Genomic DNA, 18,422 nt, shown 5'->3' on the forward strand with positions numbered 1-18,422 from the left:
GTGACTGTCTGCCTCCAAGTATGATTTATGAGTTGCACAACAGCACAACAAGCCATCGGTGTTTATACAAAGCACCCCACAGCATTGACAATGCCTCTTTTCATTGCTCTCAGAAAGACAGAATACTGTACGTTACTCTCCTTTAGAAGGAGTGGTAGGAGGGCTGTGGCGAGGGGGCCTTTTCATAACTTCAGTCTTGTGCACAGGGCTGTGGGATGATGTGCTGTCAGTGCTTGATGACTGTTATTAAGCAAAAAATGTCTCAGTTCATTACTTTGAGCAAACATTTCCATGGACAGACATATCGCAAGAAATCTGAGCTCAGAATTGGGGGTTTGGAGAAGTTTGCTGTTAAGGAGATGGGGGTCGTTTTTTTAGAATAACAGAAAATGAGAAATCCCTGAGTCCCTTGTTTCGTAATCACAACAGCAGTTTTCATTCATGGCTCGATGTTTGTTGACTCTTTCCAATTGTTTCTTTGTTTCTGCCAACAGGGACAACAGACCTCTTCAACCAGAGGACCACCTTCCCGTCTCTGGCACCGCTAACTGACCCTCGCTTCTCAGACCCCCGCATGCACTACCCCGGGGCCTTCCCCTACTCCACCAACACCTCCAGCACCGGCATCAGTGGCCTCAGCATGTCAGCCTCATCTAGATACCACACCTATCTGCCGCCACCCTACTCAAATAACCAAAGCCAGAACTTCCAGTCCAACTCCTACCTGTATTACGGCACAGGCTCTGGATCCTACCAGTTCTCCATGGTGGCACCGGGGAACACCGGAGGTGAGCGCTCCCCCACCCGCCTGCTGTCCTGCTCGGGGGCCACAGGGGCTGGAGGGACCAACAGCCTGATGAACCCGGGCCTGAACAACCAGAGCGAGGGCGTGGAGGCCGATGGCAGCCACAGCAACTCCCCCACTGCCATGAGCGCCTCGGGCCGTCTGGATGAGTCCGTGTGGAGGCCTTATTGACTGACAGACAGCTAGACAATCAGAGGGTGCAGGAGGAGGGAGGGAGGAAAAAGTAAAGAGGATGATGAACAAAAAAGATAAACACTGAAAGAAAAAGAAAAAAAAAGAGAAATGCTGCATGTTTGTCTTTTATTTCTCCGGCACTCGCTTTAAAGACTTTCTCTGTTTTACCAACTCTCTCAAGACTTCCATGTATTTTGTACATTTTGAGTAAACTCCTGCACTGTGCTAAAACATGTACTCTTAAAAGGACTATAAAAGCCATATAAGTTGAGAAGATGTTCAGCTGAAACTGTAAATAGATGTAAGGGTAAAACCAGAGAAGCCATAGTGACGTTTCAGGATCATTTGATTTAAACAGGTACTCATGAAAGACAAAAGAACAAAAGACAATGGAGGTATGATCAGTGATGAACTAAAAAAACACAGCTTCAAACAGACTGTTCAGACTGATCCAACTCACTTGGTCAGTGGAGACGAGCTGTCGGACTGGATGTTTGCTCCCCGAGTGACTCCGACCTTCCAAGGCATGGCTGCACTGCTGTAGCAATCAGCCCTTTTAAGCTTTAATTTCTGCAAAAGTTGAATATCATGAAAATATTGTGTCAGTTGTGAAAACATCTTCAGTTGCATCCAGGGCTGTTTCATGTGCTCATGCAGTACCTTATTGCCTAATTTATTATCCAAATGGACACATTAGCCTTTGGTGCTACAGTATGCAGTGGACGTTTCAACAAAATCACTGCATATTTGAGAGAAAAGCCTTTTATGTGTCAGGACTCACATGTTAAAGACATGAATTCTCCTCTGCTGTGTCATCAGTGTATCAAGTTTCAACAGGACAATGGCTGATATTTTGAGGAATGTAAAAGACTAACGCAGAGGAGTGTTTATTGGTTTCTTTTTCCACAGGAATATTTAAAGTCCTGTCATGTCTGCTCTTTACTTTTTCCTTACATTTCTTATCCAAGCCCTTTTGAAAAAAAAAAAAGTCCTAGTCTGGTATTTTTAAACTGGATGACACGGTTTACTTTTGATATTTATTTGAGCCAAATTGTGAGGAAATGTGCGCATATACCCAAAATCCTTAAGCATTTCTCTCTACCTTTCCTTTTTTATATATATACAGTATATAAGCCTTATTTTGTTGTTAAGTATAAATTTGGAATTTGTGTAATATATTGCTACTAAATTATAAAAAAAACCAAAACCTTTAATGTAATTATTTTGTCTTCCAATGTAGCTTTGATGCACTAAAAACCTTTATTCCTTATGAACCACGCCCAACAGATTCTGTTAGTGAGATGGTGTATCTAGAGCCGTAATTCTTTAAACAATTTCCAAATTGCCTTCCTGCGCTAAATAAGCCATTCGCTTAATTTTTGCACTATGTTTGAATTTTCATTTCGCTTTTTTTTTTTTGGTTATGTATTTACAAATATCTGAAACTCTGCCGAATTAAATATTAAAATATTCCTTCACATGTTTTTGCTGAACACACTTAAAGTGTCCTTTTAACAAATCCTTCACCAAGTAATGAATGATGTCATGATTAGACACACAACACACACACACATTCCTGCGCCACAGGTGTGTGTGCACATTCCCCTGTCTGGAGGGCCTTTCCCCCGCAGTTACACATGTGATCCCTCTATCCCTGGAGGAGGAGGAGTGTGAGGATGAAGGGATAGAAGGAGGAGGTTGGGTCAGAGTGGTATCTTCTTACCAACACCAAGGGCAGTTATGCAAAAAAAAAAAAAAAATTCTGTTGTTGTGCACAGGTCTCTTTGTTCTTTATAATCACTGAGTGCTTTGAAGCCTTTATGGCCCTGATTCTGTCTTTTCTGCTCTCATTTACTGATCATTGGTGCCAGGGGCTCATGGCTCTGCCAATAATTCACACGCCTGCACAGATTATCTGGGTATGAGCTGTGTTGAGGAATTGAAAGCAGGTATCAGGTGTCTAGTATCTACTAGAAAAGTTTTTCACAACAAGGAAGCATCCATGACTCTGAATGATGGGGATTAAGTTGCTACAAAAGTGAGATTTAATTTCTAAGTGAATCCAAAAAGGCTTGCATTTGCAGCTCAGGAAGAAATAAATTATGCAAGGTGTTTTGCAGATAAAGACCCTTTGCCTTATTGTTCTTTTTAAAACAATCAGTAACAATGTCTCATTCCTATTTCCCTTTTATTTAGAGGAAAAGCATGTTTCCTGCTGTCTCCTCTGGAGCCTTTAGACGGTAGAGGACCTTACTTTATTATAGGCAAAAAAAAATCATGCAGCTAGAGAAACCACATATGTACTTATATTTGTGTGGTTCCTTCAAAAACAAACCAAAGACCTTCACAAACTGCCTGTAATACTGTCAGGATGATGTGAACGATGTGTGGCAAATGCTGTCTTGATGACTCTCTAACATCATTCTTTATGCAAAATTAGGAAGCCAAAATGTACAAGTGAGTTGTATTTTATTGTATATTGGATTAAAGAGCACAATGTTACTTTTTTCTTTTCCTTTTCTTTTTACAAGATGCCCCTTTCCCTTGTCATTTACCAAAAACTTTAATTCATGTTTGCTCCTTTCATTTCTCTTATGCTCAAAGCATGTACATCTGAAACTGATATGTTAATTTAAGAATCTCATCTATGTATGTAATGATATCATTAATGCTTCCATATTGAGTGCTTGTAAAGTTTGCGGATAATGTAGTTTTTAATCATTTTAATTAAAAAAAAAAACATGTGTCTCACTTTTGTCTTCAAACCTGCTGTTTATTTCAAGACACAGTGTGTAGGATTTAGAAGCATCTAGCAGTGATTGCAGATTGCAACCAGCTGAAACCTCTCCCATGTGCCAAGTGGTAGCTCCTGGTTAGGATTCCCTAAGTGTTCATTGTTCAGGAGGTTTTTACCAGGAGCTGAATTATCTGCAGATGTCTTGTCCTCCAAGACAAACAGACCACAGATGAATACCAGTAAAAACATTGAATAAAGCAGTTTTACTTTAAAAATCAGTGTTTCTCCGACGCTGTTTGGCTCATCATAGACAGGCTACTAATTCGGCACCTGCTAATGTGCGCTCTGGTAACTTAGGACCCGGGCGCTTAGGAGGTTTTTACCGGGAGACAAATTATCCAGAGGTCTCTTCCTTTCCAAAATAGACAGATTTAACCAGTAAAAACACTGAATGAAGTAATTTAACATTAAAAATCAGTATTTTTTCAACACTGTTCAGCTCATAGCAGAGGGGCAGCTACCTACAGTGGCCTACTGGGCTACTGTGGAAACATAGTGGTGCAACATGGTGATGTTGGTAGATGAGGACCCATTTCCTGTGTAGATACAAACGCCTTATTCAAGGTAACAAAAACAAAATGATTCTTATTTTCAGGTGATTAACACTAAAGAAAACATACTTATTATATTATATTCAATTTCTGCCCATATATACCCTAAATCCTACACACTGGAACTTCACCAAAAATTACGTAAATAAAATCTTAATTAAAGGAACTCCAGGATAGAGTTATGACAACACATTTTTCTTTCAGCTTAAGAGTAACGCCTGTCCTCTTAAGCATAATCACACCCACATTAGATCTAAGTTCAGCATTTATGGCCACATTCTTTAACATTATTTGCTTTAATATAAAAACTATTGCATACCATAATAGTGCTTTAATTTTGAAACTCAATGCTAAAAAGTCTGGATTGTGAGGTATTTTATGGTTTAACAGGGGGAGGTGTTGAGAGTAAAAACATTAAACATGGAGGCACAGGGTGTAATTCACCTCCAGAATATCCAGACACCATCACATCAGCTGACAAATTAGAAGGAAAGAAAAAACACCATAAACATTCATGGGACCCAATCTCATGCCAGCACATTCTGATCCAACAAAATCTGTTCTTCCAACTTCTTTCGCCTTGTACAGTAAATGCCATACATGCCACTACCTCCGTCTCATAACCCTGGCAGTTCATTGGCAGCTCGTTCCCAATAACCCCCTTTAATAATTATCCTCTTCTCTTCCATTACTGAGACTCTCGCTGGCAATTACCCATACTTCTCAGGGGTTTGAAAATGCCTCGGCTGTCAACACGGTGGTACCCAGAGCGTAAATAAAGCGCAGCTCAGGAATCCAACACCGCCCTGGCAGCCTCCATGTTAGCGCACGTCGGCAAGTTGTCACTTGTTAAAAACAATACAGGAGAAGTTTGGAATGTCGGCCGTCTCTTTTACCAGCTATGTGGTTGTTAATTTATGCGGCACTGATGGCATCTGTTTGGCCCATTTGAAGCCGAGCCACAAGATTAAACACTTGAGATGCTACCTTGTGGGGTGGTCTGATTTCAGATGTCTCATGTGGTTAACCTGAAATACAATACCCACAATTCCTCCCTCTTAAACTAATGCCACCTGTTGATGTACGATGAAAGGGCTTTCACTTCTAAACGCTTTGTTTTTCTTCTTCAAATTAGTCACTCTTTTGTTTTCCCTGTTTATACCCTCCTGTAGTGTATCTCTACTCGTTCCTCGTCTCTTTCATCCTTTCTTCTCATTCAGTTCTATACTTTCTTTCCTTCTGTATGGCTTCTGCTGTGTCTGCATCAGGCCTTCTATGGGGGCAGTGCTGGCAGAACAACAAAGCCTCAGGACGCACACACGCAGCCTTGATACACACTGTATTTAATTAACTCTGCACATTCAAAGCATTTCCACGCACGCACAAGAAACTCGCACACTCACAATCCCCCTGCTGACAGATCTCACACCACCCTCGGCCCAGACAACCCGAGCTCCACTTCACAGTGTGAGTGTATGACAGATCTGCACCGTCTTAAACATTCCCAACTATTTCCTCCAGGTCTCATCACAGAGTTGCTCTCTGCGTTGCTCCCCGCTGATCCCCCACCGCTCAGGAAGCACAAAGAGAAGATGATAAGCTTTCAATTAGACCGGGCTCAGGGGAATTTTCCAGCTGTCTTCACACACTCTGTGAGACCCGGCTCTCTTGTCCACATGTGGGGAGCAGAGGAGCTCTCATCTGGCTCCGTCTTTGTCATGGACATACATGAGCCGAGCTGCTTTTTTCATCTTTTCTCTGTTCCCGCTATGCTGTTCTTCTTCCGAAAATTGTAACTCTCCAGGAAAGAGGGGAAACGTTTGCCTGGATGAGGCTGCTTGTCTGGATGTAATTGTAGTCAAAGGCAGCATGATGAATTGGTTTATAAGACGGCATCGAAAATTGCTTTTTAAGTGGATAAAATATAAAGAGAACTGGAGGCATGATTGTGAACGTCACAGGAAAGAAAAACTAAAACAATGAAAATCATTGAGGAAAAAATATTTTGGTAAGTCAATCATGTGTTCTGATGAACTGCACAATGTCTTTTGATTTCTCCTGTAACAAAATCGAGCCTTGTCCCTCACGCGACTTTATCCACAATTAATCAGAAAGATGAGAAAGATTAAAGCGCTATTTATAAATTCAAATGAGAGACAGACAGAGAAAGAGATGCAGGCGACCGAGAAAAACAGAAAGAGAGAGAGGGAGTGTTTTGGCAGGAGCACAGAATCGTTAAAACCCTCTCATTTCTCATGAGCACAGTATCCCGTGTCGCCTCTGCGGTACCTGCATACGAAACCCATTAGGGCCTCTACTGCAGCCACTGACCTCTCCTCCCCCAAACCCGTGAGAAGGAGCGGGCTAGAACCGGCTTAGTTTGGGTGCCTGGTACATGACCAGAAGTCTATTTTCTAACCAGACCGGTGGTGGGAACAGAGGCTGCCGTCCAAAATCAGGGTTCCCACAGATTGACCGAGAAACACAGGGGCCAGGGGCTAAGAAACCGCGAAAGCTGTGATGCAACTGTTCTCACACTGATGACTAGTGCTGCCTCGCTGTCAGGGAGTGAGATATGGAGGGAGAGACGGACAAAAAGAGAGAAAGAGGGCTCTCCTAGTTCAGAGGGATCCCAGTGAAGGTAGTTTCTCATCCATTTTGGGTCTACAGAGACCACTCTGTGTTACGATACACCAGGCAGCTCCCAGTTCCCACAGTGGAGCACCTCTCCACGGGGCAAGGACTCGATTCCCGCTCGGACCCAAAGGATCACTGAAAGCTAACGAGAGGCACTTGCAGAAACAGTCATACTATCGGATTGATCCAGAGATCTGTCACCACAAATTTATGGTGACCATCGAGTGCGAGGCGGACTTACTGTTTAACCCCTAAAAGAAGAAATGTCAGATCTTAAAACACAAAAAGCAGAACTACTGAACATTTAAGCTGTTTTTTCCAGCAACACGGCAAGATACGCCACTTCAATAAAGTTGAAGATTAATATAGCTGAAAGCATTGATAAATTGATTAGTTGATCTACAGACAATAAATGGCAACTATTTTCATTCATTTTCAGCTTTTTAGTTGTTAGGATGTGCTGATTATTTTTTGTCTAACATGAAGTCGTCTGAATATCTTATCTGTATAACATATCTGTTTTAAGATGTTACCTTGGTTTTAGGAAACTGCGATGGGCATTTTCACTATTTTCTGGCATTTAACAGACCAAGCAATTAATCCAATAGCCAAAGCTGGAAGATTAAATGGCAAAAATAAGAATATATGAGATATGAAAAGAGTTATTAATGGAAGCCATAATATTGTTTCTGTTTAAAAACTGAAAATTAGACTTGAGCAATATTTATTTTTTCATACCTTCCTGATATTTCACCAGTGTATACGATATATGATAGTATATGTGTAAATCAAAAAAAGAAAAATGTAAAATCTGAGCTGCTGATGATATACTTAATTGTATCATGCTTACAATGCTTTATTTCTAATATGTATTTAGCTACTTAAGACCTGGCCATGGCCTGTAATAATGAATAGATAGAGAGTAAGCGCCCTCCCATTGTAGGATCTGATGACACTTGTTGCTGCAGTGGATACCGACACATCAGTGTGCCTAACAGAGATGATGCGTTGAATAACATCATGTGGCTAATTAACTGCTTTTGTAGTTGGAAGAAGTCATATCAAGATTAAGTTATATGTAGCAATACTCCTGAATAGGGGCAGAAGCATTTTTCTTATTTACTGCTCCTCTGATGTCATCCCCACCACTCACAGTCGTCATCTTTCTCTCTTTCTCAGCTCAGCTGCCTCTTCCACCAGTAGAGACTTACCTCTGGAGGCGCATGCTGTGCACTATATCACCTCAATACAGCATCTCCGCATTGGTTTAATAGAAAGATGAGCGCCCGTATTTTTCATGGCATTTAAAATTATACCTTCAAGATTTCTTCCTCATATACCATAATATACCACCCAAGCCTATAAAAATGTCAGATGAGGATGCAAGATGTTTATTATTATGCTTATTTCCAAAGCACCTTTACCTAGCATCAATCATCCAAGGCTAATAAATTAAACCAAGAAGGAAGTGCCAAAAAATGCATCTCATTGAATGGCCACTTGAGGTTGGTTCCAAAACAAAGTCAACCCCAGTAGACACCCATGTTAAATTGCCCAAATTTACAACAGAAATAAACATGTTTACAGCCTGGTATAAAAAGGGTTTTGTTCTGTATGGCTACAAATTTAAGATAACTCACTTGCTTAAATTTTTATTAAGGTTTAAAGTTATGCATATTTAAAAGACAGGCTGTCTGCGAGGCATCATGTCAGATTAGGGATGTCAGATTCACCCCTCCTTTCTCCACAGCTCATCCAAATATGGTCACTTCTGGCTTTAAAAAACCAAGATGACAACAGCTTAAGTGACGAACTTGTGGCCTTAAAACAGAAGTCCATGAATCAATGGGTTACATCACCTTTGCTATGTCTATTATTTTATATACAATGTATTTCAAGACAGTTGACATCAATATATCCCATGATCCCACTATTGTGGAAATTATTTCAGTTAAGATTTTCAGACTATAGCTTGCACAATTTTTCAAATTATTATCTTGCAGCAGCGATTCAAAGACTTTCACAAGCACCCTAATTGATTCGACAGCAGTCATACAAAGAAGCATCCGGATAGGTACTGATAAGTACGCAACGCTCTAAACAATCTTCTGCTGAACTTACGCTAAGTCATCCTTCCCCACTCATCTTGTCATAGGAAACCACGACATGTAAATGAGTCAAAACCAGAAGATGGCCTTTACACACTTATATTCAGGAACCCAACAGACCACTGCATCATGGACTTGTGGCCCAGACCATGGTTAGAGGGTATTCTGGCTAAGACCACAGCAGCTAACTTTCATTTAGATGCCCTAATGGCTTGGATTTAGATTCTTGTCATTGCGTAATGACCACAGCTTTCTGTGTCTAACCAATCTAGCCATAATTTGATTAGTAGGTGAAAGTAGAACATTTATGAAAGGATATTAGCTTGTAGTAATATATTGTATATATATATTTATATATATATTGTTTTTTAACTGGGATAATGAGATGACAAGCTTTTCAAAGTTTGATTTAGACATTGCATTTGCACTTTATCAGTGAACCACAATATGTTTCTACTAAAAGAGCAGGGCAGCTTCCCAGAAACAATACTAGTTGTTTCCCATACAGATTCATGAGAATTGACACACTCTTTTTTTCTGCCCTTTTTTCTCACAGAGGAGATCTGAATAACGATCTGTACATGCGAACACTGCTTCCTCTATAAAACAGGAAATTAACATACACACATACACACACACAGAGCACAAACACCACACACTGTAGCTCTCTGCCAGGCTCTCCCCCATCACGGTGGGGTCCTGAATGGGGTGGGGTGGGGTGGGGGAGGAGAAGGGGAAACGGGGATCCCTGTGGACCAGGTCTCTGTTCACTTCCTGCTTGAGCCGGGGAACACGCTAAATAGGCGGTTCACATACACACTTTCTATCTTCCTATCTCCCTCTCTTTTTTCATCCACGTACGCAAGTGGTGAGTAAAATGAGGATGATTGCTCAAGTCTGTTTTGAATCACGTGGGAACATGCACGGTCATTAGAAGCCTGTGTTGTCCCCTCCTTTCTTGTTCCCACTCTCTACTCTGAAAACAAGAAAGTCAGATAAATGTATGCCTTCAGTTGTTTGTTGCCAAGTTCTATTTCTCTGTAAATCTATGTTGTTCTGGGACTGACCACCAGCTAGATGACTAATATCCTCTCACTAGTAAGGGCTCATGTGGCTGTGAAGAAATCAGTGAAAACCGCTGAAGCGCCACAGACCTACAGCCTCCTCTGACCCATAAACTGTTAGAGCGACAACATTAAAAACATCTTTTCCCCTAATCCTCTCAAGTGTCACTGAACACAAGAGCTTCACAAAAAATGTGTCTGTCGTCATCTTGTATCATGACTCTTTCTGTAACAGCCACTTTTATTGCTGTTGCTATTTTGGCACTTTGATCGTAAAACATTGCCATCGAGATACTCAGAGCCAAGGCTGAATAAATCAAGCTACTGCTGACACCCAAAAAAGTGTCAGCTTTTGTTATTATTAGACAGGTGAGGTGACTAAAAGCCATTGCTTTAGTGTTTCTGTCTCCAGTCTGCACTGTGTGTGTGTGGCAGTATTACACACCCCCGTGTCTGGCTGTGGCTGCCCCGCAGGCCTCTGCTAACCAGTTCCCATGGTTCCATAGTTCCACTATAGCAACTGTGGACTTCCTCGGGGGACACCTCCCACTCACTGGTTTGTTTTCATCCTTAATGGGAGCTCATCTTACACTCTTTATGGTGTGTGTGTGTGTGTGAAGTAAACAGTTTGTGTGTGTTTTTCTTTTCTGTGCATGCACCTGCATGGACAAAGGCATATCATGAGATATGAGTGTGTGTGTGTGTGTGTGTGTGTGTGTGTGTGTGTGTGTGAGTTTACACACACATCCATGCAGCAAAATGTTGTGGATCTACAGACACCAGACACCTTGATTTCTCCTCCTTTTGTTTTTGCCCATGAGGCAAAGAGGGAGATGAAGGAAGAAAAATCTCTTTTGAGTGTCTGGAGACGTCTGTTATGGGAGCATTCATATTTAGGAATAATTGCTTTTAAGTGCTGAAATATAACAGCCAAATGGCCCATGGAACAAAGAGGGCTTGTGGGGGGATGGAAAATGAAGCATTTACATTCAGGGCCTAGTAATGAGGGGGTTTTCCTGAGAGATGACAGCAAGGAGGAGGATCAGAGAGAGACAGAGGGAGAGAGAGGTAAAACAGAGAGAGCACATCAGATCAGGGGGTGGCAACTACAACACTGATCCCAGACAAGATTTTGGCCGAAGGATCATACACACTCTGGCCGAAGGATCATACACAAGCACACAAATACTTCATCCTCCCCCAGTTTGAAGCCTACAGGTGTTTGTGCTTTAGGAGAGGCCCTACACTGTACCTCAGCAGGGTCTGCAGCAGCAGGGCGAGCCAAGGAGGATTTTGGGCTCTGGGACGTCTTGGCATACTCAGACACATTATGAGGTGCGGCCTTCTGGCAGGCCTCTCGCAGCGGGGCATGGCAGACCTGAACATAAACACAGTCAGTCCTTAAAAACCATCCATCAGGCAAGTCCACCAGGGAAGCAGAATCCATCAATCTCACTCAGTGAGACAGACACAGAGACAGATTATTGAGGACACCAAAAAGATTTATATAGTTTCTTGGTAGACATTTAGTTGGTATGGTATACAGCTTCCTCTATATGTGTTGTTTAAATAAAGACAATATTTGCTGCTTATACACTAAATCAATCAGTAGATTTATCCTTGCGTTTTCAGAGAAGTGCCATTTTACGCTGCTCCACAGTCACCCTGTATTTTGCCAAAGAGCGGCCTTGCAGTTTTCTTTTTGTGGTTTTTGGAAATGCCCCCACTTTTCCGGCCCTGCTCCAATTTTCTTTAAATACAACCGTAATTGGTTTGATTTCCTACCTCCGGCCTGGTGGTGAGGGGGGGTAACGAGCAGTGGTGGGAGCTAGCGAGGGCCAGGCGAAAGGGGACCCAGCCCACAGCAGGCGATCTGCACGCTTGGGTGGCAGTACAGTTTGGACTTCAGTGCCAGCACTACTATTCCCCCGTTTAAAGGCTGTTTATGGGCAGATCCTGGAAGCCCATCAGTGGAAACTGACATAAATCAGCACAGAAAAGCACACCAGCACACCAAACCACACAATATTCAGTTATGTAGTTTCTTAATACCTGAATGTGTCTGAATCATGAGCACACACACATCATAACTCCCCCCTGCTCACAGGCACACATTTCTCCTTTTGTCTTACACACATCTATCACACCACTGCCAACAAAATCTTGCGACATTATCACAAAGACATTCCAGCCTCCAAATCAAAACCAGTCTCTTACAAAAAGTCTTTTCTTTGTGATTTCTCTCACGGGCAGGCAGACAGAGAGGAGTGTGAGTGTGCCGCTCATCAGGCAGGCGTGAGTAATCAAAAAGGAAATAAGACGTAGCGTCTGGGAGAAGCCAAGCGGGCCCCTACTGATCTGTAGCCAGCTCATTGTTCTTGCCTTCTATTGTTTCCTGCTTGGTTGGCAGACCAGAGAGCAGCCAGCCAATAAGAAGCCAGTCTGCATCCATCCTTGTCTTGGAGCAGCTCTGAGATATTCCTCAGGTGGCACTGATGGTAAAGGGCTAATCCTGCCACCAAATGCAGAGCTATAGGGATAGAAAATAGATGAAAGGTTGGCGATGAAGCTTAGTGGGTGCCAGAGCATGACATTCTGTCTATTATTGCATAATGTCAAACTGGATCAAGTCTACCAAGGAAGCAACTGAAACTGAATCCTACAGATTTGAGAGGGAAACTGGATCTACACATTGAAAAGTCACAGTTTGGGGTAGAGGAGGTGTTGATTTTTACTGTAGCCAGCAGCAACCCAGAGCGGACCTGCTATGGTGAGACCAGGGCCAAACACAGCTTGTTAATATAGGATGGGGAGACAGTAGAGAAGTTTGTCTTCTTTATGATGGCTGGAAAAAAAACAGACACACTTCCAACCAAAGCAAGATTCTGGGGTATGTGGGCAGCAGAAACGGACCCAGGAGGCTTCCGTAGCGCTGGTGCAGAGAGAACACAGGGACCCTTCCAAAAATGGCGCAAGTGTGTGCACGCACATACACAAACGTGATGCCTTTCCCGGCAAGCGACAGTCATCTTGGTGGAAAAATATGGTAACCAATGCATTAAAGCCCAGGACTTTGAGGGATTGCAGGGACACAGTGGCATTAAAGACAGACAGACCAGGGGGAACCACACAATATCCAGAAAGCAGAGGAGTTTGTTGGGCAAAATGGGTCACCATAGAAGCATACAACACACAAACTGGTGAAAAAGAATCATACTAATGTGATCCGGTCTCATGTATGTAATAAAAATGGAGAAATAAGTGCATATGTGTATGTATTGCAACATATTTGGGCATATGTGTCAACCCATACACATATTAGATATATGCAGCAGCCTCTCTGCATATCAAAATGCCAGTGTATGCACCGATCAAAGCCAGACCTACCCAATAATTACAGGGATTTGAAAGAGTGTAGGCCACAGCGCCTTTCTCCGCAAAGAGAGGGACCTTGCTCTTAATAAACAACTTTTATAAAAACAAGATGGCTTTAGAGGCAGAACAGAAAAACAGCTCAACAACAAAAAACTCCCCGAAACCCAACAGACTCTGCCTTTCATGCCGCTTGAGGCCTGCGGTTCTGTTGCCATATAACACCAAACGATGCACTTCTAACCCCCATTCCTATTGAGCCCTTTTCCCAAAATCGAGCCATAGGTCTCTCCTCATTAAGTGGACCGTACAAACGTTCAGAACTCCTGGCACTTCTTCACATGTCTGTCAGTGTGAGATGGGACTTTTACTGCACATGAGTCCAGGGACACTGCAAGTTTACGGGGTGAGTGAGCCGCAGCTTTCACTGCTCAATCGAAACAAATTCCCAAAAGACTAAAAGCTAATCCGGCCCAGGGCTTACCAAAAACAGCGCAGCCAAAGAAACGCTCAAGATGACGACAGTAAACCAGTCTTTTTGGCCATGCAAACTCAACTTGTGCGTTCCTGATGAGCTGACAGGCTGGAGAAGTAACACTGACTGTCTTATTAATGCTTAAAGCATTCTGACAGAGCCTTTTGTTACTTAAACCACGCTGCCTGCAACAACCTAATGGAAGTCTAAAAGCCATTAGGCTAGAGGGCTTAGCCAACACAAACCATGCACCATGCGAGCTATGAGGGAGCAGCTAAGGGCAATCAATATAATATATTCTCCTCCTCCTCTTTTTCTCCTCCAGTGTTAAAGCTAAATGTCATAGCATCCTCTCTGGCTGCTGGCGAGTAAAGGAGACACTTTGGTTTAGATCGGAGAGAAACCAGGGACGGAGGAACAGTACCTGCAGCGTGGGCGCATACGTCCATTAACATTGGCACCAAGTTAATTGCCTTTTGCTCTAGGCTTCTCAGCACAGTTGGTTCTACTGTACTTTAATGTCTAGCATCTTGGTTGTGTGCTTCAGCTGCTCCTGACAACTGTTAGTCAGTCTTAAAACAGCACAGACAGGACAACAGCCAAAATCAAAACAGAGAGGAGCTTTACTGTCAGTAGGGGCACGTGAGTGTAGTCTGTTGTCATTTTACCATGGCGACATGGCAGGGAGGAGCCAGTTGGGGCGTTTCTTTTTAACAGGCCTGGCCTCTGCAATGGCTGGCATGAAAAGAAAGCCAGTGAGCTGGAGACGGATGGCAGAACCAAAACCTCAAAGACCTCCTTTCTTTCCCCCTAGATGTGCTATATGGCTCTGAAAGGGAACCTGCTAGTTCACTTTAGCACAAAGACATTCAGGCGCACTGTCTCCTGTGCACACACCTGGGATTATCAGCACACCCAGCAGACATTTCCTGATTCCTTTTAAAAGCAACAACAGCACTATGGTTTGGTTATGAAAATCCACACATGCAGACACGAAGTATTACACACATGCACAGGCGCACAGACACAGCAGTAATTCACCACATACCAGACAGATATTCGCCGCAGGCTTTGACACACTAACATAACATAAACTGCGAAGTAAATCTTCCTCTGTGTGGAGCTAAGGTGGGGGTGTGGCTGCTGACAGAGCAAAGTCTTTTATGTCTAATAGTTTTTCCGTCGCAGACAAAATAAAACAGGCCACTATTGTAGTCTTATAAAGAGACTAAACAACCTGGACAAAGGCCCCTGGAGGTATGAAATACCTGATGTCACAAGGTGTCTGTTAAGTACACAGATGACAAGTGACTATTAGTTGCTCTTTTCTCTTCAAAACCACTTATTTTAAGACCCACATCTGTCCTCATCCCTCACACACACACACACACACACGCACACACACACACACACACAACCTCCCTCATGCTTCCTGTGAAAAAGTGCTGACCATGTAGAGCAGATAAGAACAAACCCACAGGAGAATAGTCACTGCCAGCTTTGAGCGCTCCCCCTCCGTCAGCTCTCTGTGGCTGAGTACCCTCTAGTGGTAGTTATGGTGAATGGCATTTCTCCTACTTTAATTTGCATCCTTGAACCCTCACTGTGCCTCTTTACCAGCCAACAGCCACAGTTAACCGCAGCTCTGCCACAGGGTGTGACTGCAGGACCCAGATGGGGTGAGTGGCAAGTAGGGGAAGGGGGTGAGGCAGCATTTTGTGGGCCGCCCAAGGGGGTCCACCACAGTCCCCTATCTCCCCACCACAGTAGCCGCCGAGCCCCGGAGAGAGAAAGCCATCTCACCACATTTTAATGAGGGCTAAAATAAACAATGTGAGCACACAAAACCCACCCTGACTGGTTGACTGCAGGCACTGGAGCGGGGCAGATAAGCGGGGCTGTTACTCAGTGGTCTGGGAGTTGATGGGGTGGCTGATGCCACAATGAACACCACTATGAACTCCACTTGTACGGCAATGTTGGACCTTCACAGTGCTCAGATAATGAGTGACAGTGTTTGCCACAGAGGCAGTGTGCACCCAATGGAAGACGGCTTCTTAAAAGAGGAGAGAGAAGGAACAGACTGTGGAGCTTCCCTTTAATTGAAATTGACCACCTTTGAAACTGTTGCCAACTTCAATTAAAGGATCAGTTTACCCAAATTAACACATTCTCTTACTTACTTGTGATGGTATCTACATGCTGATACTGTAGTTCTGATTTTCTTTGCCCAGGTTTTGAGATATCATCTAAAATTTCAGAGTCTACCCCAACACAAAGGAGGAGAATGGCATTTTAAATATGCTGCTCAAAAGAAAAAAAAAAAACCCTGTATTTTACGTGCTTATATTTACTTAAGTAGAATTTAGTGCATTATTGTAAATCAAATTGCTAATCAGTATATGAACCAGTCAAAATCAGAGTTAATTAAGTCTACCTGGATAAACTACAACTATAAAAGTCTCTCAAAAGGGTCATTTTCTGCATTATGAGCAGAGGAGACCAGAGATGGTTGTAACACTTTTTGTCTCCACACGTATAACTCGCTGACTTTTATTTGTGTTATAACGCAAACATTTCGATACAAAGTACCCTTATTTGTCTACTATACATAGTAATGTTTACAACTTCTCCAAATATATCACAGAATTCATTAACTGGTGTCAAATACAAGGAGTTCCATTGTTACAACCTACCCCAGTATCAGGGAATATTGTAACAATGAGAAAAGTAAAATTACACTGTTACAAAATAATACACATAAAATATGTATACATACACTAATAACTAATTCCTACCAAGGTCTGACTCACTAACCTGTACCTGTCTGATGGTTAATGCCTCATGTGGAATAAAAAAAATGTGATAATAATAAATGTGTTTAGTTGTCATAGGGTTAGTTGCAAAGAGGGCTGACCTGAATGCTTCAACGGTTTTATCGTTGGCATGGTAATCGATGTCTAAATCAGTATTCCAATGCTCTGTTTTTGTATACCATTACCCCAAAAATCTCAAATAGCACATAATTTATGAAATAGTAATCCAACATAAATCATCATGCATCAACATTATCTTTATTCTCACACAAGGACTTTTAAACTGATAGGCCTCGCTTGGTGACTACTATGTTGAAAAAGTCAAGCATCTGGAATGGTTTCAAAATTTACAAAGACGACCCCAAAAAAAGTCGAGTGCCAGATATGCCGAAGAAAATTAGCATATTACAAATGTACAACCACCTTGGCAAATCACCCTAAAAGTGTATGAAACAGCCTAGCTGTCTTGCAAAGTATGTGACAGCAACCTGTACTCTACCGAAGTGGCTAGTTGTCACATTATTTTAGGTGCATCAACGAAAAACTTAAAACCTTAAGCTTCGATCAATCGCAGATATTTCTCACTGAGGCTTCAATGCCCCAAAGCTGGTATTTGGGACAGTCACAGTTCTAACAGCTACTTCATACCTAAAAATCAGTGTTGTTGGCTGTGACTGTAAAATCTGCACACTTCATACAACAATGAAATTTCACATGCAAGGTCAGGAAGGAGGTGGTCATACATAAAATATATTACATGACTTTTAGGTTATCCCTTCTTGCTGAAAGTGGTGCTGTTACAACCGTCTCCGGTCTCCCCTACTTACTGTTAACAATTTGTGTACATTTTGCTAATAATAAACAGGTGCTTTTACTAGTGATATAGTAGTTTCACATCATGCTTTTGCTACTCAATCAAGTTAAAGATCTAAAGACTTGCCACTGTTGTTCACACTTTTGTGGATTATCCAGAGTAACATGGGGACACTGTTCATGGAAAGATGTTGTAGTTTTACATGTGATGTTTAAATGGTGGAAGCACCACAAACAAAATTCTTGTCTGCATTGTTTGAGTGGCAGAGACATCACATTACTTCAAAAAATATATAGTTTTCTGTAATTTGGGTGAACTGAACCTTTAAAATAGACCTCTTATAACGCTGAAGCCTTCATTCTAGCCTTGACACAGGATAAATTGCCAAACTATTGAGATTCATTGCATTTGAAACCCATTTCAACGCACATCATATATAGGAATATTCTCGAGTTTCATGCTTTCCCTCCGGTGTGCCACTCTGCATCACTCTTAGCATATTGATGTGTTTTTCAGAGCTATCACACAGTATAGGCCTATTTATGAATAACTATATGCCTACCAGACAAAAACCCTCTGTTGCTGCCAAAACAGACTTAAAACATGATGGGTCAATGACAGCTTGTACGACTTGAAGTCTGGCAAGAGAAACACACCTTTTGTGGAGGGCCGACACAGGCCTCGCGCTCCTGCTAACTAGTCGCAGACGAGCATTTCGAAGGTTGCGAGCTGATGCCAACATATTTTCTGAATAAAGGCCAACGGTGCTGAAGATGTAAGGAGCAGATAAAGGACATGGAAAGCATTAT

At 42.4% G+C, this 18,422-nt stretch overlaps 1 protein-coding gene across 3 annotated transcripts in view; it reads left to right on the forward strand.

Annotated features, from left to right (window-relative positions):
- The window catches only part of runx3 (RUNX family transcription factor 3), a 53,116-nt gene extending 49,386 nt beyond the window's left edge, over positions 1–3,730 (forward strand). For all 3 annotated transcript variants that reach the window (XM_078174918.1, XM_033643106.2, XM_033643107.2), the window contains one exon: positions 495–3,730. In XM_078174918.1, coding sequence (XP_078031044.1) covers positions 495–976 — 482 coding nt within the window. In that variant the 3' untranslated portion in view covers positions 977–3,730. The remainder of the gene's footprint in view (positions 1–494) is intronic.
- The last annotated feature ends 14,692 nt before the right edge of the window (positions 3,731–18,422 follow it).

The sequence above is a fragment of the Epinephelus lanceolatus genome, chromosome 15 (genome assembly GCF_041903045.1).
Source record: "Epinephelus lanceolatus isolate andai-2023 chromosome 15, ASM4190304v1, whole genome shotgun sequence".
Lineage (NCBI taxonomy): Eukaryota > Metazoa > Chordata > Actinopteri > Perciformes > Serranidae > Epinephelus > Epinephelus lanceolatus.